The sequence below is a fragment of the Oncorhynchus nerka genome, linkage group LG25, assembly GCF_034236695.1.
Source record: "Oncorhynchus nerka isolate Pitt River linkage group LG25, Oner_Uvic_2.0, whole genome shotgun sequence".
Lineage (NCBI taxonomy): Eukaryota > Metazoa > Chordata > Actinopteri > Salmoniformes > Salmonidae > Oncorhynchus > Oncorhynchus nerka.
In genome coordinates this window covers 9,519,385-9,540,480 of record NC_088420.1, presented here as the reverse complement: position 1 = coordinate 9,540,480, position 21,096 = coordinate 9,519,385, and the positions used below count along the sequence as shown (strand labels likewise).

Below are 21,096 nucleotides of genomic sequence, written 5' to 3'. Positions count from 1 at the left end.
AGAAAGAGAGGGTAGGTAAAGAAAGAGAGGGTAGGTAAGAAAGAGAGGGTAGGTAAGAAAGAGAGGGTAGGTAAAGAAAGAGGGGGTAGGTAAGAAAAGAGAGGGTAGGTAAGAAAGAGAGGGTAGGTAAAGAAAAGAGGGGGTAGGTAAGAAAGAGAGGGTAGGTAAGAAAGAGATGGTAGGTAAAGAAAAGAGAGGGTAGGTAAGAAAAGAGAGGGTAGGTCAGAAAGAGTGGGTAGGTAAGAAAGAGATGGTAGGTAAAGAAAAGGTAAGAAAGAGGGGGTAGGTAAGAAAGAGAGGGTAGGTAAGAAAAGAGAGGGTAGGTCAGAAAGAGTGGGTAGGTAAGAAAGAGATGGTAGGTAAAGAAAAGGTAAGAAAGAGGGGGTAGGTAAGAAAGAGAGGGTAGGTAAAGAAAAGAGGGGGTAGGTATGAAAGAGTGGGTAGGTAAGAAAGAGATGGTAGGTAAAGAAAAGGTAAGAAAGAGAGGGTAGGTAAGAAAGAGAGGGTAGGTAAGAAAGAGAGGGTAGGTAAGAAAGAGAGGGTAGGAAAAAGAGAGGGTAGGTATGAAAGAGAGGGTAGGTAAGAAAGAGGGGGTAGGAAAAAAGAGAGGGTCGGTAAGAAAGAGGGTAGTTAAGAAAGAGGGTAGGTAAGAAAGATGGTAGGTAAGTAAGAGAGGGTAGGTAGGAAAGAGATGGTAGGTAAAGAAAGAGGGTAGTTAAGAAAGAGGGGGTAGGTAAGAAAGAGAGGGTAGGTAAGAAAAGAGAGGGTAGGTAAGAAAGAGAGGGTAGGTAAGAAAGAGAGGGTAGGTAAGAAAGAGAGGGTAGGTAAGAAAGAGGGGGTAGGTAAGAAAGAGAAAGGTAAGAAAGAGGGGGTAGGTAAGAAAGAGAGGGTAGGTAAAGAAAAGGTAAGAAAGAGGGGGTAGGTAAGAAAAGAGGGGGTAGGTAAGAAAGAGAGGGTAGGTAGAGAAAAGAGAGGGTAGGTAAGAAAGAGGGGTAGGTAAGAAAGAGAGGGTAGGTAAGAAAGAGAGGGTAGGTAAGAAAGAGGGGGTAGGTAAGAAAGAGAGGGTAGGTAAGAAAGAGAGGGTAGGTAAGAAAGAGGGGGTAGGTAAGAAAGAGGGGGTAGGTAAGAAAGAGGGGGTAGGTAAGAAAGAGAGGGAAGGTAAGAAAGAGAGGGAAGGTAAGAAAGAGAGGGTAGGTAAGAAAGAGAGGGTAGGTAAGAAAGAGATGGTAGGTAAGAAAGAGGGGGTAGGTAAGAAAGAGAGGGAAGGTAAGAAAGAGAGGGAAGGTAAGAAAGAGAGGGTAGGTAAGAAAGAGAGGGTAGGTAAGAAAGAGATGGTAGGTAAAGAAAAGGTAAGAGAGAGGGTAGGTAAGAAAGAGAGGGTAGGTAAGAAAGAGAGGGTAGGTAAGAAAGAGGGGGTAGGTAAAGAAAAGAGGGTAAAGGTAGGTATGAAAGAGAGGGTAGGTAAGAAAGAGGGGTAGGAAAAAGAGAGGGTCGGTAAGAAAGAGGGTATATAAGAAAGAGTGTAGGTAAGAAAGATGGTAGGTAAAGAAAAGGTAAGAAAGAGAGGGTAGGTAAGAAAGAGAGGGTAGGTAAGAAAGAGATGGTAGGTAAGAAAGAGATGGTAGGTAAGAAAAGAGATGGTAGGTAAGAAAAGAGAGGGTAGGTAAGAAAGAGAGGGTAGGTAAGAAAGAGAGGGTAGGTAAGAAAGAGAGGGTAGGTAAGAAAGAGAGGGTAGGTAAGAAAGAGAGGGTAGGTAAAGAAAAGAGGGGGTAGGTAAGAAAGAGAGGGTAGGTAAGAAAGAGGGTATATAAGAAAGAGTGTAGGTAAGAAAGATGGTAGGTAAAGAAAAGGTAAGAAAGAGAGGGTAGGTAAGAAAGAGAGGGTAGGTAAGAAAGAGATGGTAGGTAAGAAAGAGATGGTAGGTAAGAAAGAGATGGTAGGTAAGAAAAGAGAGGGTAGGTAAGAAAAGAGAGGGTAGGTAAGAAAGAGAGGGTAGGTAAAGAAAAGGTAAGAAAGAGGGGGTAGGTAAGAAAGAGAGGGTAGGTAGGAAAAGAGAGGGTAGGTCAGAAAGAGTGGGTAGGTAAGAAAGAGATGGTAGGTAAAGAAAAGGTAAGAAAGAGGGGGTAGGTAAGAAAGAGAGGGTAGGTAAAGAAAAGGGGGTAGGTATGAAAGAGTGGGTAGGTAAGAAAGAGATGGTAGGTAAAGAAAAGGTAAGAAAGAGAGGGTAGGTAAGAAAGAGAGGGTAGGTAAGAAAGAGAGGGTAGGTAAGAAAGAGAGGGTAGGTAAGAAAGAGAGGGTAGGAAAAAGAGAGGTATGAAAGAGAGGGTAGGTAAGAAAGAGGGGGTAGGAAAAAAGAGAGGGTCGGTAAGAAAGAGGGTAGTTAAGAAAGAGGGTAGGTAAGAAAGATGGTAGGTAAGTAAGAGAGGGTAGGTAGGAAAGAGATGGTAGGTAAAGAAAGAGGGTAGTTAAGAAAGAGGGGGTAGGTAAGAAAGAGAGGGTAGGTAAGAAAAGAGAGGGTAGGTAAGAAAGAGAGGGTAGGTAAAGAAAGAGGGTAGGTAAGAAAGAGGGTAGGTAAGAAAAGAGAGGGTAGGTAAGAAAGAGGGTAGGTAAGAAAGAGAGGGTAGGTAAGAAAGAGAGGGTAGGTAAGAAAGAGAGGGTAGGTAAGAAAGAGAGGGTAGGTAAGAAAGAGGGGGTAGGTAAGAAAGAGAGGGTAGGTAAGAAAGAGAGGGTAGGTAAGAAAGAGGGGGTAGGTAAGAAAGAGAGGGTAGGTAAGAAAGAGGGGTAGGTAAGAAAGAGAGGGTAGGTAAAGAAAAGGTAAGAAAGAGGGGGTAGGTAAGAAAGAGGGGTAGGTAAGAAAGAGAGGGTAGGTAGAGAAAAGAGAGGGTAGGTAAGAAAGAGGGGTAGGTAAGAAAGAGAGGGTAGGTAAGAAAGAGGGGTAGGTAAGAAAGAGAGGGTAGGTAAGAAAGAGGGGGTAGGTAAGAAAGAGAGGGTAGGTAAGAAAGAGAGGGTAGGTAAGAAAGAGGGGGTAGGTAAGAAAGAGGGGTAGGTAAGAAAGAGGGGGTAGGTAAGAAAGAGAGGGAAGGTAAGAAAGAGAGGGAAGGTAAGAAAGAGAGGGTAGGTAAGAAAGAGAGGGTAGGTAAGAAAGAGAGGGTAGGTAAGAAAGAGAGGGTAGGTAAGAAAGAGAGGGTAGGTAAGAAAGAGATGGTAGGTAAAGAAAAGTTAAGAGAGAGGGTAGGTAAGAAAGAGAGGGTAGGTAAGAAAGAGAGGGTAGGTAAGAAAGAGGGGTAGGAAAAAAAAAGAGGGGTAGGTAAAGAAAAAGGGGGTAGGTATGAAAGAGAGGGTAGGTAAGAAAGAGGGGGTAGGAAAAAGAGAGGGTCGGTAAGAAAGAGGGTATATAAGAAAGAGTGTAGGTAAGAAAGATGGTAGGTAAAGAAAAGGTAAGAAAGAGAGGGTAGGTAAGAAAGAGAGGGTAGGTAAGAAAGAGATGGTAGGTAAGAAAGAGATGGTAGGTAAGAAAAGAGAGGGTAGGTAAGAAAAGAGAGGGTAGGTAAGAAAGAGAGGGTAGGTAAGAAAGAGAGGGTAGGTAAGAAAGAGAGGGTAGGTAAGAAAGAGATGGTAGGTAAAGAAAGAGGGTAGGTAAGAAAGAGGGTAGGTAAAGAAAGAGAGGGTAGGTAGGAAAGAGATGGTAGGTAAAGAAAGAGGGTAGTTAAGAAGAGGGGGTAGGTAAGAAAGAGAGGGTAGGTAAGAAAGATGGTAGGTAAAGAAAAGGTGAGAAAGAGGGGGTAGGTAAGAAAGAGAGGGTAGGTAAGAAAGAGAGGGTAGGTAAGAAAGAGAGGGTAGGTAAGAAAGAGGGGTAGGTAAGAAAGAGGGGGTAGGTAAGAAAGAGATGGTAGGTAAGAAAGAGAGGGAAGGTAAGAAAGAGAGGGTAGGTAAGAAAGAGAGGGTAGGTAAAGAAAGGAAGAGTGCAGAGAATATAGAACGTGTTAGCTGGGTTAAAAGCTGTTGGTGGGAGAAAGGGGTTAACAAAGTAGGTCAGAAGTGATACTCAAGTTCAATGAAACAGTGTCAATAGTGTAATTTTAGGACGAATCCTAATTTCCACTTAAGTCAAATTGAATGTGGAAGTTAGGATTCACCACTTAAGAGTAGAAGAAATGTTAAGATGAAATTCAAGTACGCCTACATATGCATCATTTGTATATACTGTAAACAGAAAGGTGTTTTACCTTGGGGTTCTCTTCTCAGATTGCACAGTGTCGTTGTCCCCCAGGTTGAGCGAGGCCAGAGACAAGTTGTCCCCCAGGTTGAGCGAGGCCAGAGACAAGTTGTCCCTCAGGTTGAGAGAGGCCAGGGACAAGCTGGGCACTGAAAAAACACGAGGTTGTGAAACCTAGATGTGAAACACAAGTTTGGCCAAAGACTGGACCACACAGTTATACACCACGATCACAGACACGATGCCGTCAGACACGCTTTGTGCCCACCTTGTCACGACTATCTGCAGCGACATCTGATGTGCGCAAACAAAAACACACCTCCAGTATGGCTCATTCAAATTTGACAAGAATTTGATTTGGAGTTCACTTTCATAGTTAAAAACGGACATTGGTTGCCTAGGAACCCACCCAGAGTCCCACATAGCATAAGGAAGTGTCTTTGCCAGACTACCAGAGATCGATTCATGCAACACATTACAAGCTCAAATGAGTCAAATTGGTTTGGCAAAGCAGTTAAGAAATCCGTCAGGGTCAACTACTGCATTTAAAATGAGATGCTTTCACAAGGAAGCAATGCAAATGGTTAGTAGCACGAGTAGATGGCATGCACATCTCTACTACAACTAGAACCGTCTCTGGTCTGCCATAAGAAGCCATGCTGAGCTGCAGAGAAACAGTGTTTTATCACGGGAGGCACTGAGCTGCAGAGAAACAGTGTTTTATCACGGGAGGCACTGAGCTGCAGAGAAACAGTGTTTTATCACAGGAGGCACTGAGCTGCAGAGAAACAGTGTTTTATCACGGGAGGCACTGAGCTACAGAGAAACAGTGTTTTATCACGGGAGGCACTGAGCTGCAGAGAAACAGTGTTTTATCACAGGAGGCACTGAGCTGCAGAGAAACAGTGTTATCACAGGAGGCACTGAGCTGCAGAGAAACAGTGTTTTATCACGGGAGGCACTGAGCTGCAGAGAAATAGTGTTTTATCACGGGAGGCACTGAGCTGCAGAGAAACAGTGTTTTATCACAGGAGGCACTGAGCTGCAGAGAAACAGTGTTTTATCACGGGAGGCACTGAGCTGCAGAGAAACAGTGTTTTATCACAGGAGGCACTGAGCTGCATAGAAACAGTGTTATCACAGGAGGCACTGAGCTGCAGAGAAATAGTGTTTTATCACAGGAGGCACTGAGCTGCAGAGAAACAGTGTTATCACAGGAGGCACTGAGCTGCAGAGAAATAGTGTTTTATCACAGGAGGCACTGAGCTGCAGAGAAATAGTGTTATCACAGGAGGCACTGAGCTGCAGAGAAATAGTGTTATCACAGGAGGCACTGAGCTGCAGAGAAATAGTGTTTTATCACAGGAGGCACTGAGCTGCAGAGAAATAGTGTTTTATCACAGGAGGCACTGAGCTGCAGAGAAATAGTGTTTTATCACAGGAGGCACTGAGCTGCAGAGAAACAGTGTTATCACAGGAGGCACTGAGCTGCAGAGAAATAGTGTTTTATCACAGGAGGCACTGAGCTGCAGAGAAACAGTGTTTTATCACAGGAGGCACTGAGCTGCAGAGAAACAGTGTTTTATCACAGGAGGCACTGAGCTGCAGAGAAACAGTGTTTTATCACAGGAGGCACTGAGCTGCAGAAAAACAGTGTTATCACAGGAGGCACTGAGCTGCAGAGAAATAGTGTTTTATCACAGGAGGCACTGAGCTGCAGAGAAACAGTGTTTTATCACAGGAGGCACTGAGCTGCATAGAAACAGTGTTTTATCACAGGAGGCACTGAGCTGCATAGAAACAGTGTTTTATCACAGGAGGCACTGACAGTGTTTTATCACAGGAGGCACTGAGCTGCATAGAAACAGTGTTATCACAGGAGGCACTGAGCTGCAGAGAAATAGTGTTTTATCACAGGAGGCACTGAGCTGCATAGAAACAGTGTTATCACAGGAGGCACTGAGCTGCAGAGAAACAGTGTTATCACAGGAGGCACTGAGCTGCAGAGAAATAGTGTTTTATCACAGGAGGCACTGAGCTGCAGAGAAACAGTGTTATCACAGGAGGCACTGAGCTGCATAGAAACAATGTCATCACAGGAGGCACTGAGCTGCAGAGAAACAGTGTTTATCACAGGAGGCACTGAGCTGCATAGAAAGTGTTTTATCACAGGTGGCACAATCGCCACGCCAACACAACACCACCATTGACTCCTGACTCTTGAGAGAGGTCGTCTCCATGGTTACCTGCTGCCCTGGCCGGGGATCTGGAGGAGTCCATGCTGTCCCGGTGGATGGACCTGGGCCGGGCTCTCCTATGCTTGGCGCCGGGCGGCCGCTGCGGCTTCATCACCGTGTCCATGTCCTCCATGAGCTTGAGCTGCTTCCTCCTCAGGTACTCCTGCTTGATTAACTCCCGGCGACTTTTCTCATCTTCCTTCCTCGCGTGCTCTTCCTCCGCTTTCACTCTGAGAGGGAAGAGGAATGGTCGTTTATGAGCGCCAATAGAAGACCGTAGATTATACTAGATGAAGAACAGCTAAATCTATGACCGAGACGTAATCGTACATAAACTATGGGATGTAATTGTTCATAGTATGAGACCAAACAACCAGTAGTAAATGTACTTCAATCCATTACATCACCATTTGATGTACTTTGACAAATACAATTTGATTAGTTAACATTTAAAGGCATGATGCTCTCATACATATATGCAAATCCACATCCAGACACTCCCACTTGATTGTAAGAGTAAACAGGCTTTTAAAAAAACTTTTTTTTTTGTTTAAGTTTCCTCTACAATCAAGTGGGAGTGTCTGGATGTGGTTTTGCATGTATGTATGAGAGCACGCGTGAGGTGGAAGGGAATACATAGTATGCACCGTGACTCCTCCTTCTTCCGCTCTAGCTCCGCCTCCTGCTGCAGCTTCTTCTGCTGCGTTTCCTTGTCCCTCTTCAGCCTCTTCTCCAGGAGAGCAGCCCTCTTCTGAGCCATGTTGTCTTCCCCGTTCCCATCACCCTGTGGGCAGAGACACACAGTCAGTCTCAGCCAGGAACCCACTACAGGGTCGCAATTCAGAAAACATGTATGTAGAACAAACATGACATGTAGAATAAGGAATCACATTGGCTCTATTCATGGATTTTCTATCTGCTACGTAGTGTGGCTACTGAACGTAGTCCAGGAATTCCCTGGCTAATGTGAGCTGTTGTTGTTGTTGTTTTTCTGGTACATTTAAAAGAGCAGTTTCACAGACCAAGCTTATACAGTACCTATTCCTCTGGACTGAAAATCCCTTTAAGTGGAGACTCCCCTGAACATGCTAGCACTGTCAATGGAGACTTTTAATTGATCTGCTGCTCTTTAATGATTTGTTATTCTTATCTCTTACTTTTTTTGAGTGTGTATGTGGAGGGGGGGGGGGGTATTTTCGTAACACTATTGTTGGTTAAGGGCTTGTAAAGTAAGCATTTCACTATATTTGGCGCATATATGACAAATACAATTTGATTTGATTGAGCATGGTTTTTAGTCTAAGAGTCTGAGCAATGGCCCCTTGTTGAGTGTATTAAAGTAATTTTACAACTAAACTGTGATCTCTCCATTAGCATCACCTGTGCTGACCAATGTTTCTTACTATAGCACACTCAAGATCCAATACCACGTGCAAAAACGGATCATTTCATTTCAAATGTGACCTCATCACAACTATCCAACAACTAGCTCAACATCTCTGCCAACCCACTTTTCAGCAGCTGCATGTTAATAATTCACAAGCTCCAGTTTCGTGACCTAGATGAAGCCACAGACGACTGGCTAGTTACCGTCGTCACAATAGGAAGAACCATGTTGTCCTCAGCCCGACCTATTTAAAGAGCCATTCCTCATCTCATATTAAAAAACAGAGTGTTTCCTTTCCAAAAAACAAAGATGGCTGCCAACAGAACCAAAGCAAATTGCTTTGTCATAGAACTGGGGCACAGGTTCTTTTTCTTCAATTACTTAGGAAAATAGTCATTTTTGGCAGCCAAATGTCCAGAATCTGTCATTTACACACTGACGTAATGGCTATTGTTTTGGAGATTATTCAGATGGAAAATATTCCCTAACATTAAAGCCATTCCAACTGTACAGTGTGAGTGAAAACAGTTGAAATAGCAACTGTATTAAAAAGGTCATACCGAACATTTGCCTCTGGGGACACTCTTGAGCCAAAAGGGGTTCTCTAAATGGACAGAAATATTGAAATGACCAACGGAGGCTGCTGAGGGGAGGACGGCTCATAATAATGTGTGGAAAAGAGCACACATGGAAACCAATGTGTTTGATGTATTTGATACCATTCCATTTATTCCGCTCCAGCCATTACCATGAGCTCATCCTCCCAATTAAAGGTGCCACCAACCTCCTGTTTCTCATAAATATGAACAACTAAACAACTTCCATAGTGTATCTTATAACTTCCTACCTTAAAGAAAAAGCCACAGGACATTTTCTCGTTATCGCCATAGGTCCCCTGCATGCCTTCACTCTCCTCCATCCCCTCTCCCTCCAGGGGCTTGAGCACGTACAGAGGCACCTCAATCAGGTTGCTTCTGGCCTGGCCAAACATGTCCGAGATAAGGGGGGTCTCTGTGGGGGTGACCGTAAAGGACTCTTTCACTGGCTGGGCCAGCACTTCAGATACGGTCGACACTATTATGGGTTTAATCTCCTCCATTTTGTACTTGTGCTTCTCCTCCTCCATTTCCTTCTCCTCCGCATCATCCTTCTTGGAAATCTCTAGTGTCCCTTGTTGTGTTCTCTGGTTGTTTTTGGCTGGGGAGGAGGGTGACGGTGCACTAACAGCCTCTCTCTCTGGGGATAGCACATGCTCAGTGTCTCCGATCTCAGGGGTTTCACCGGTGGGTTTGTCCCCCATGTAGGTGAAGGCCATGGCCTGCCATGGGGAGAAACGGCGCAGGCGGGGGAGGCTGTCCACGGACTGGGGCGCCGTCAGGCAGCGGTTATAGGGGGCCAGCTTAAGCTCGCTGGGTCGAGGCGTGCGGGGGTTCCGTGAGTGGAAGGAGGGCGACTTCCTCTTGATGCTGGTGGGCGAGCGGTGGGCGGAGCGAGGCGAGTCTGTCGGGGAGGGCGAGTCGGAGAAGCGGACAGAGGCGCGAGCATATTTCTGGGGTGAGGGCTGGGTCTCGGGAGGGGGAATGACCCAGGCCTGTTGTTGCCGTTGTTCCCTCATGGCCATGATGACCTCTTGCTGCTGGGCCAGGCGCTGCATCTCCATCTGCAGGAAGCCCAGTGAGTGGTTGAGCTTCTCCATGGAGCGTGTGTAGTTCGCTAGATCCACCTCGCTGTGACCTTGACCTCCCTCTTCTCCCGTGCTTCTTCCTGGGGATTTCAGCCAGCAGACCCCGAAGGGCGCCTGCCCCTGCTCGGCCTTCTCTGCAGTCATCTTCCCCATTTCCTCCTCTCCTCCTCCTACTGAGGCACAGTCGGCCTTCCTCTTGACCACGTCCAGGAAAGTGGAGTGGTCCATCCTCTGGCGGTGAAGCGTAAACGCTGCCTCCACCTTCTTCTTCTGCGTCTCAATGGCTTTTCGCTTCTCCTCCAGGCGCATGTGCAGCTGAACCATCTCCGTTGCCATGGCCTGAGCCGGGTCACTAGGTGGAGGGGCCAGGGCTGGCCCAGTGGGAGGGGCTTGGGTAAGGGGCATGCTCTGTTGATGAACGGGGCTGTGCTTTGGGGTGGAAGCCCAGGAGACGGACAGGGGGAGGCCCAGTTCTGAGCCCTCGGGGGTGGTCTTGAGGGAGCTGCCCCCCCCGCTGCTGCTGCTGCTCGTTCTTCTCCCTGATTCGGGTTTGCTGAGCTTCCGGAACTTCTGCTCTGCGAAGCTGGTCATCTTGATGCCGGAGCTAGTGGAGGGAGATTTGCTGTAGCTTGAGCTGCTGAGGCAGGGGCTGAGTGTGTCCATGTCCAGCTCTATGCTCGTAGCTTCCCCCAGCGAAGAGTCCTCGTCCAGCATCTCGGCGATGTCCTCCGTCCTCAAGTGGATGTCTGTGTCCACCTCTGTGGTTTTAATGGTGTTCAGTGAGTCCAGGTCCATGTTCTCCTGTTGGGCCTTGGGGTGCAGGCCGACTACACCTCTTCCTCGGTTTTGACTGTGCAGGAAGAAGCCATGGTTGATACCCTCCGTCAGGGAGCATTGTGGGGGCTTCCTCCCAATGTTGTGGATGATCTGCAGGGCCTCCTCCATGCTGGGTATGGCTGCTCCTTTTCCATGCCCATCCAGGGCTGAGGAGCCATTGGGTTGAGGTCTGCCAGGCTGTCTTGGCAGATCGGGGCCTGCTAGGCTGTCCGGGCAGCCCTCCTCCTCAATGCCCACGCCCTGCCCATTGATGGGCTGGAAGGACAGGATCCTCTTCATGCCCCGGGGCATTTGGTGGATCTTGAAGCCCTCTGTGCTGGTAGAGCGAGTCATGGCATGGCCAGGGGGAGTAGACGTCTGGGTGTCCTCTTTGTCAAAAGGAATGTCGAAGGATACCCCGTAGGGCCCAGACCTGGTAAAAACAAACAGTCCATCCATCCATCCATCGTTGTGTGTGTAGTGCATTTAATAATCCCACAGCCCAAAAACTAAGACACAACTAAACCAGTGTAATGAAAGCATAACAGGCGTACGATTTCACATCAGAAACATCCTACTCATATACCAAACGATAATGTCAATTTATTCACATGGTCCGTGACACTCACCTTTTCTCCTTGGTTCCTACGTCCACAAAGGACATCGAGGTCGATCTCTTCATTTCACCTGGATGATGAGAATGAACAAAATAAGCATTGAATATCAGATATAAGGGACTCCATTCAAATTCAATTGTTTATTAATGTTGAAAGCCAAAAGTTTGAAGTGATCTTGTTACCCGAGTTCCTAGGTTGAGGCCGGAGAGGCAGACTAGAGAGAGAGAGACATTTAGAAAATTAGATTGACAAATCATGAAAGCTTTTTTTTTTTTTTTTTTTTTTTAAAGCTTTGGCCCCCATAGCTTGAGCAATATATCATGTATGTCCAACACAGAATACCATTCCATATAAGTTTGTATAACATCTACCCAATATCCCCTGTAGTTGCTGTAACTTTTAACAGATAACCACATCAAAATAATCCAGGTCAGAAGAGCTATGGAGTACTGTATTGTACTGAACTGTAGTGAGTTGTATTGTACTGAACTGTAGTGAGTTGTATTGAACTGAACTGTAGTGAGCTGAACCGAGTTGTATTGAACTGAGCTGTACTGAGCTGAACCGAGTTGTATTGAACTGAGCTGAACCGAGTTGTATTGAACTGAGCTGTACTGAGCTGAACCGAGTTGTATTGAACTGAGCTGTACTGAGCTGAACCGAGTTGTATTGAACTGAGCTGAACCGAGTTGTATTGAACTGAGCTGTACTGAGCTGAACCGAGTTGTATTGAACTGAGCTGAACCGAGTTCTATTGAACTGAATTGAGTTGTGCTGAACTGAGTTGTGCTGAACTGAGCTGAATTGAACTGAGCTGAATTGAGTTGTATTGAACTGAGCTGAACCGAGTTGTATTGAACTGAGCTGAATTGAGTTGTATTGAACTGAGCTGAATTGAGTTGTATTGAACTGAGCTGAATTGAGTTGTATTGAACTGAGCTGAACTGAGCTGAATTGAACTGAACTGAATTGAATTGAACTGAGCTGAATTGAACTGAGCTGAGCTGAATTGAACTGAGCTGAGCTGAATTGAACTGAGCTGAATTGAACTGAGCTGAATTGAACTGAGCTGAATTGAACTGAGCTGAATTGAACTGATTGAACTGAGCTGGAATTGAAGCTGCTAATAGAATTGCTGTACTCACCTAAGTAATAGAATGTGTGCTACTGCAAAGTCATTATTGTAAAAGACAATATTTTCTTCATAATGACTAACTGAGCTGACAGAACTGAACGTGTTGGTCCCATGTTTCATTGAACTGAATTGAACTGAGCTGTATTGTATTGAACTGAGCTGAATTGAACTGAGCTGAATTGAACTGAACTGAATTGAACTGTACTGTACTCACCTAAGTAATGAAACCGAGGAGAAAGATTAAATGTGTGCTACTGCAGTTCTGCGCCATTGATTAGGTTGTTGACTGATTTTTATGTGAACTGTCATTGAAATTACTGCATGTTACATTTAAAAGACAATATTTTCTTCATAATGACTGAAGTCTCTTCCCAAAAAAGTGTTAAACTAGCTAAATCTATTTTATATTTGATTCTTCAAAATAGACCCTTTGCCATGCAGGGCACACCTAGAATGCTTTTCCAACGGTCTGAAGGAGTTCCCACATATGCTGAGAGAGACCAGACTTCTCACTAACCAAACTCTCTTTTCTTGGTCAGATAGCTCTTACACAGCCTGGAGGTATGTTTGGTCCTGTTAAAAACATAGTTTCACACTGAGAATGGGCCACTCAAGGACTGTCGTTTGTTGCTGTGTGCTTAGGGTTTTTGTCCATGAGCAGGTTTTCACTGATATCTCTGTACTTTGCTCCATTAATCTTTGCTCGATCCTGACTAGTCTCCCAATCCCCTGCCACTGGAAAACATCCCCACAGCATGATGATGCCACCAATCATTGGTTTCAACAGACCAGAGAATCTTGTTTCTGGGAGTCCTTTAGGTGCCTTTGGCAAACCCTGCCGGCTGTTATGTGCCTTACTGAGGTTGGGTCCAGAGATGATTGCAGTGTGAAAACATGCTTTTCTCTCTGTTGAGGCCCCATCTCCACAGAGGAACAGCCTGAGCTCTGTCAAAAAAGTGTCCCATGTGGGGAGCTTGGGCACCTTGTTGCTGGCTTAGGGTTTTTGTCCTGTTGGAAGGTGAACATTTGCCCCAGTCTGAGGTCCAGCTCAGGAACAGTCTTTGGTGGTTCCTGGAAAACATTCTTGCCACCCAAGACTTTCATTGGTCAACAGACCAGAGTTTTCTGGGAGAGGTGCCTTTGGCAACCAGATCAGAGATGTGTCCTCGAAGGTTCTCCCATCTCCACAGATCCTGTTGGACCATGTTTCTTGGGGACCTTCAAACTGTCATCTGTGGGACCTTATATAGACAGTTGTGTACCTTTCAAATCATGTCCAATGAATTGAATTTACCACAAGTGGACTCCAATCAAATTGTAGAAAACATCTCAAGGATGATCAATGGAAACAGGATGCACCTGAGCTCAATTTCGAGTCTCATAGCAAAGGGTCTGAATAAGGCTGTAACGTAACAAAATGTGGTAAAAGTCAAGGGGTCTGAATACTTTCCCGAAGGAACTATATATACTGTATTTGCCATTTAGCAGACACTTTTATCCAAAGGGACCTACACTACACTCTTGGGAAAAAGGTTCCAAAAGGGTTCTTTGGCTGTCCCCATAGGAGAACCCTTTTTGGATCCAGGTAGAACTATTTTGGGTTCCATGTAGAACCTTCTGTGGAAAGGGTTCTACATCAAATGAAGTTGTATTTGTCACATGTGCCGAACACAACAGGTTAACCAACAATAAAATAACAATAACGAGGCTATATACAAGGAGTACCGGAACCGGGTCAATGTGCAGGGGTATGAGTTAGTCGAGGTCATTGAGGTCATATGTACATGTAGGTAGAGGTAAAGTGACTATGCATAGATAATTAACAGGTTAGTTGAGGTAATTGAGGTCATATGTACATGTAGGTAGAGGTAAAGTGACTATGCATAGATAATTAACAGGTTAGTTGAGGTAATTGACGTCATGTGTACATGTAGGTAGGGGTAAAGTGACTATGCATAGATAATTAACAGGTTAGTTAAGGTAATTGACGTCATGTGTACATGTAGGTAGAGGTAAAGTGACTATGCATAGATAATTAACAGGTTAGTTGAGGTAATTGAGGTCATATGTACATGTAGGTAGAGGTAAAGTGACTATGCATAGATAATTAACAGGTTAGTTGAGGTAATTGAGGTCATATGTACATGTAGGTAGAGGTAAAGTGACTATGCATAGATAATTAACAGGTTAGTTGAGGTAATTGAGGTCATATGTACATGTAGGTAGAGGTAAAGTGACTATGCATAGATAATTAACAGGTTAGTTGAGGTAATTGACGTCATGTGTACATGTAGGTAGAGGTAAAGTGACTATGCATAGATAATTAACAGGTTAGTTGAGGTAATTGAGGTCATGTGTACATGTAGGTAGAGGTAAAGTGACTATGCATAGATAATTAACAGGTTAGTTGAGGTAATTGAGGTCATATGTACATGTAGGTAGAGGTAAAGTGACTATGCATAGATAATTAACAGGTTAGTTGAGGTAATTGACGTCATGTGTACATGTAGGTAGAGGTAAAGTGACTATGCATAGATAATTAACAGGTTAGTTGAGGTAATTGAGGTCATGTGTACATGTAGGTAGAGGTAAAGTGACTATGCATAGATAATTAACAGGTTAGTTGAGGTAATTGAGGTCATGTGTACATGTAGGTAGGGGTAAAGTGACTGTTCATAGATAAACAGAGAGTAGCAGCAGCGTATGTGAAGAGTGTGAAGGAATGTGAATGTACGTGTGTTTGTGTGGCGTCAATATGCGTGTGTGTGTGTGTGTGTGGTTAGAGTCTAGTGAGTGTACATCGAGCCTGTGCAAGAGAGTCAGTGCAAATAGTCCGGGTAGCCACTTGATTAACAGTTCAGCAGCCTTATGGCTTGGTGGTAGAAGCTGTTTAGAAGCCTCTTGGACCTAAACTTGGCGCTCCAGTACCGCTTGCCGTGCGGTACCAGAGAGAACAGTCTGTGACTTGGGTGACAATTTTTAGGGCATTCCTCTGACACCACCTGGTATGGAGGTCCTGGATGGCAGGAAGCTCGGCCTGTACTGGGCCCTACACACTACCCTCTGTAGCGCCTTGCCGTCGGATGTCGAGCAGTTGCCATACCCGGCTGTGGTGCAACCATCATGCTCTCGATGGTGCAGCTGTAGAACCTTTTGAGGATCTGAGTTCAAAATATCTTCAGCCTCCTGAGGGTTACTGCACTGTTGGAGCTACATCCACAATAACATCTGCTAAATATGTGTATGCGACCAATAACATTTTATTTGATTTGAATAGGTGTTGTTAAGAGGGCACGACAACTGTCTTGGTGTGTTAATAGTAAATACTTCTACCTGGAACCAAAAATAATTCTACAAAATAATTCTACCTGGAACCAAAAATAATTCTACCTGGAACCAAAAATAGTTCTACCTGGAACCAAAATAATTCTACCTGGAACCAAAAATAATTCTACCTGGAACCAAAAATAATTCTACCTGGAAACAATAGGGTTCTACCTGGAACCAAAATAGTTCTACCTGGAACCAAAAATAGTTCTACCTGGAACCAAAAATAGTTCTACCTGGAACCAAAAAGGGTTATTCAAATGGTTCTCCTATGGGAAGAGTGCAGTGTGTGAATACATCTTCTTATGGGTTCCCCCAGTTGGAATCAAACATGCTGTAACAACTGAGTCACACTGGACCATTAATGAATAACAAATAGTACCTGGGTGGTTCTGGGCTGGGCGGTCTCTCCATGAAGCTCTTCTTGGTGACATTGGAGATGGGAACTGAGGGAATGTTGCGCAACGATGTGAGGGCTGGCTCTGAAAACACAAACACCATAACTGTCATTAAAACAAATCCATAGAGCAGGAATGATTTCACTGGGATGTCTGAAGGTTTGCCAAAAATAAATAAAAAATAAACTGTTCTGAAGTACGAAACACGATTTCCCCGTCTTACGTTCAGTATCCAGAACTCTTGGTTGTACAAAGGAGGGTTTCACCTCTTCAAACCAACAGAACAGCTCGGCCAGGAACACAAGGTAGTTATTCTGGAAAAGACCAAAACACAGACAGGATATGGGGTTGAGGCATGTAGTTAACCTTAACATTAACCTTAACATTAACAGTACCCAACACCTGGCAAAATAACCCTGCAACATGAACTCGTTGAGAAAAGCATGACAGTTCACAATTGTCAAATGTAGTATACCTGTGCATCCACAAGATGTCTCAAACTTTTTGTTTTTTTTATCAGTCAGTTCACATCATAAATACTTAATGGTCAGTTACGGTCAGTTAGTACATTGAAATTCTCTTAACAAAAAAACCAAGTCAATCCACCAATCTTTTAAAGGTGAGAATGTGAGCTCCCTCAGTTACTTCTCTCATCTCATTTATACAGTATTTCCCCCTCATTTTTTGACCTTTATTTAACCAGGTAGGCTAGTTGAGAACACCTTTATTTAACCAGGTAGGCTAGTTGAGAACACCTTTATTTAACCAGGTAGGCTAGTTGAGAACACCTTTATTTAACCAGGTAGGCTAGTTGAGAGTTCTCATTTACAACTGCGACCTGGCCAAGATAAAGCAAAGCAGTGTGACACAGACAACAACTCAGAATTACACATGGAGTAAACAATAAACAAGCCAATAACACAATAAACAAGTCAATGACACAGTAGAAAAAATAAAGTCTATATACAGTGTGTGTAAATGGTGTTAGGAGGTAAGGCAATAAATAGGCCATAGTAGCGAATAATTACAATTTAGCAGATTAACACTGGAGTGATAGATGAGCAGATGATGATGTGCATGTAGAGGTACTGGTGTGCAAAATAGAAAAAGTAAATAAAAACAATATGGGGATGAGGTAGGTAGATTGGGTGGGCTATTTACAGATGGACTATGTACAGCTGCAGCGATCAGTTAGCTGCTCAGATAGCTGATGTTTAAAGTTAGTGAATGGGAAATGTAAGTCTCCAGCTTTAATTTTTGCAATTCGTTCCAGTCATTGGCAGCAGAGAACTGGAAGGAAAGGTGGCCAAATGAGGTGTTGGCTTTGGGGATGGGTGTTGTTATCGTGACCAGTTAATTGAGATAAGGCGGAGCATTACCTAGCATAGACTTATAGATGACGTGGAGCCAGTGGGTTTGGCAACGAGTATGTAGCGAGGGCCAGCCGACTAGAGCATACAGGTCGCAGTGGTGGGTGGAATAGGGTGATTTGGTAACAAAATGGATGGCACTGTGATAAATCAATCACACTGAAAACAACAGTGTTGTTTTTATTATCTTCATATATCCCCAAGGGTCACGTCATTTTTCTTTACAGTACAAGAGTGATCGTGATAACTTAATCTATCATTTAGATAATGACATGTGGTACTAATGGCACTCAAATATGCCTCAGTGAAAAAAATAATATATGGACCAGCCTAGTTTCTGCTATTCTCCCGATGGGCACAGAACCAAATGAATAGGACCGTCTGTGGATGTGTATGGTCAGACCACCTGTACACAGAACCAAATGAATAGGACCGTCTGTGGATGTGTATGGCCAGACAACCTGTACACAGAACCAAATGAATAGGACCGTCTGTGGATGTGTATGGTCAGACCACCTGTACACAGAACCAAATGAATAGGACCGTCTGTGGATGTGTATGGCCAGACCACCTGTACACAGAACCAAATGAATAGGACCGTCTGTGGATGTGTATGGCCAGACCACCTGTACACAGAACCAAATGAATAGGACCGTCAAATGTGGATGTGTGGAATGGTCAGACCACCTGTACACAGAACCAAATGAATAGGACCGTCTGTGGATGTGTATGGCCAGACCACCTGTACACAGAACCACCTGTACACAGAACCAAATGAATAGGACCTGGATGTGGATGGTCAGACCACCTGTGGATGTGTATGGCCAGACCACCTGTACACAGAACCAAATGAATAGGACCGTCTGTGGATGTGTATGGCCAGACCACCTGTACACAGAACCAAATGAATAGGAGCATCTGTGGACCACCTGTACACAGAACCAAATGAATAGGACCGTCTGGATGTGGATGGTCAGACCACCTGTACACAGAACCAAATGAATAGGACCATCTGTGGATGTGTATGGCCAGACCACCTGTACACAGAACCAAATGAATAGGACCGTCTGTGGATGTGTATGGTCAGACCACCTGTACACAGAACCAAATGAATAGGACCGTCTGGATGTGGATGGATGTGAATAGGACCGTCTGGATCAGACCACCTGTACACAGAACCAAATGAATAGGACCGTCTGTGGATGTGGATGGCCAGACCACCTGTACACAGAACCAAATGAATAGGACTGTGGATGTGTATGGCCAAATACACAGAACCAAATAGGACCGTCTGTGGATGTATGGTGTATGTACACAGAACCAAATGAAGACCACCTGGTACACAGAACCAAATGAATAGGACCATCTGTGGATGTGTATGGCCAGACCACCTGTACACAGAACCAAATGAATAGGACCGTCTGTGGATGTGTATGGCCAGACCACCTGTACACAGAACCAAATGAATAGGACCGTCTGTGGATGTGTATGGTCAGACCACCTGTACACAGATATAGGAAAATCAACCAATCCTAGAAAAGGAATACAGGCCTGGTACACAGAGAGCTAGATGAGCAATCATGGTGTGTTATTATTACAATTCCAAATGGAAGAAAACACACTGCAACAGGGAGGGACTACCTGCACTTGTCCAATAAGAGACACTCATTTCCATGTTCCATTGCAATGCATTTTGCTACAGTTTGCCCCAATGAACACGACCCAGGGTTTCCCAAGAACGTGTTGACTGTTCAGATATGACCTTGAGTATCCGCGGTGTTCATCAGCTCAGCAACACAGCTTCAGACAATGGGAACATTCCCTCAATCAGCGCAAAAGGATTGTGTGTGTGAGAGTGTATGTCAAATCAAATCAAATCATTTTATTTGTCACATACACATGGTTAGCAGATGTTAATGCGAGTGTCGCGAAATGCTTGTGCTTCTAGTTCCGACAATGCAGTAATAACCAACAAGTAATCTAACTAACAATTCCAAAACTACTGTCTTATACACAGTGTAAGGGGATAAAGAATATGTACATAAGGATATATGAATGAGTGATGGTACAGAGCAGCATAGGCAAGATACAGTAGATGGTATCGAGTACAGTATATACATATGAGATGAGTATGTAAACAAAGTGGCATAGTTAAAGTGGCTAGTGATACATGTATTACATAAGGATGCAGTAGATGATATAGAGTACAGTATATACGTATACATATGAGATGAATAATGTAGGGTATGTAAACATTATATTAGGTAGCATTGTTTAAAGTGGCTAGTGATACATGTATTACATAAAGATGCAGTCGATGACAGTATATACGTATGCATATGAGATGAATAATGTAGGGTAAGTAACATTATATAAGGTAGCATTGTTTAAAGTGGCTAGTGATACATGTATTACATATGGATGCAGTAGATGATATAGAGTACAGTATATACGTATGCATATGAGATGAATAATGTAGGGTAAGTAACATTATATAAGGTAGCATTGTTTAAAGTGGCTAGTTATACATGTATTACATAAAGATGCAGTCGATGACAGTATATACGTATGCATATGAGATGAATAATGTAGGGTAAGTAACATTATATAAGGTAGCATTGTTTAAAGTGGCTAGTGATATATTTACATCATTTCCCATCAATTCCCATTATTAAAGTGGCTGGAGTTGAGTCAGTGTCAGTGTGTTGGCAGCAGCCACTCAATGTTAGTGGTGGCTGTTTAACAGTCTGATGGCCTTGAGATAGAAGCTGTTTTTCAGTCTCTCGGTCCCAGCTTTGATGCACCTGTACTGACCTCGCCTTCTGGATGATAGCGGGGTGAACAGGCAGTGGCTCGGGTGGTTGATGTCCTTGATGATCTTTATGGCCTTCCTGTAACATCGGGTGGTGTAGGTGTCCTGGAGGGCAGATAGTTTGCCCCCGGTGATGCGTTGTGCAGACCTCACTACCCTCTGGAGAGCCTTACGGTTGAGGGCGGAGCAGTCGCCGTACCAGGCGGTGATACAGCCCGCCAGGATGCTCTCGATTGTGCATCTGTAGAAGTTTGTGAGTGCTTTTGGTGACAAGCCGAATTTCTTCAGCCTCCTGAGGTTGAAGAGGCGCTGCTGCGCCTTCTTCACGATGCTGTCTGTGTGAGTGGACCAATTCAGTTTGTCTGTGATCTGTATGCCGAGAAACTTAAAACTTGCTACACTCTCCACTACTGTTCCATCGATGTGGATAGGGGGGTGTTCCCTCTGCTGTTTCCTGAAGTCCACAATCATCTCCTTAGTTTTGTTGACGTTGAGTGTGAGGTTATTTTCCTGACATCACACTCCGAGGGCCCTCACCTCCTCCCTGTAGGCCGTCTCGTCGTTGTTGGTAATCAAGCCTACCACTGTTGTGTCGTCCGCAAACTTGATGATTGAGTTGGAGGCGTGCGTGGCCACGCAGTCGTGGGTGAACAGGGAGTACAGGAGAGGGCTCAGAACGCACCCTTGTGGGGCCCCAGTGTTGAGGATCAGCGGGGAGGAGATGTTGTTGCCTACCCTCACCAACTGGGGGCAGCCCGTCAGGAAGTCCAGTACCCAGTTGCACAGGGCGGGGTCGAGACCCAGGGTCTCGAGCTTGATGACGAGCTTGGAGGGTACTATGGTGTTGAATGCCGAGCTGTAGTCGATGAACAGCATTCTCACATAGGTATTCCTCTTGTCCAGATGGGTTAGGGCAGTGTGCAGTGTGGTTGAGATTGCATCGTCTGTGGACCTATTTGGGCGGTAAGCAAATTGGAGTGGGTCTAGGGTGTCAGGTAGGGTGGAGGTGATATGGTCCTTGACTAGTCTCTCAAAGCACTTCATGATGACGGAAGTGAGTGCTACGGGGCGGTAGTCGTTTAGCTCAGTTACCTTAG

The 21,096-nt window shown here is 44.7% G+C and overlaps 1 protein-coding gene across 1 annotated transcript in view; it reads right to left on the bottom strand.

Annotated features, from left to right (window-relative positions):
• Positions 1 to 21,096, bottom strand: part of LOC115109020 (calmodulin-regulated spectrin-associated protein 2-like) — a 107,370-nt gene that overhangs the window by 6,205 nt on the left and 80,069 nt on the right. The window contains exons 7-14 of the mRNA XM_029633562.2: positions 16,041 to 16,131; positions 15,802 to 15,901; positions 11,140 to 11,171; positions 10,970 to 11,027; positions 8,688 to 10,773; positions 7,101 to 7,237; positions 6,463 to 6,683; positions 4,227 to 4,365 (exon numbers count right to left, since the gene is read on the bottom strand). Of these exons, the coding sequence (XP_029489422.2) occupies positions 4,227 to 4,365; positions 6,463 to 6,683; positions 7,101 to 7,237; positions 8,688 to 10,773; positions 10,970 to 11,027; positions 11,140 to 11,171; positions 15,802 to 15,901; positions 16,041 to 16,131 (2,864 nt within the window). The remainder of the gene's footprint in view (positions 1 to 4,226; positions 4,366 to 6,462; positions 6,684 to 7,100; positions 7,238 to 8,687; positions 10,774 to 10,969; positions 11,028 to 11,139; positions 11,172 to 15,801; positions 15,902 to 16,040; positions 16,132 to 21,096) is intronic.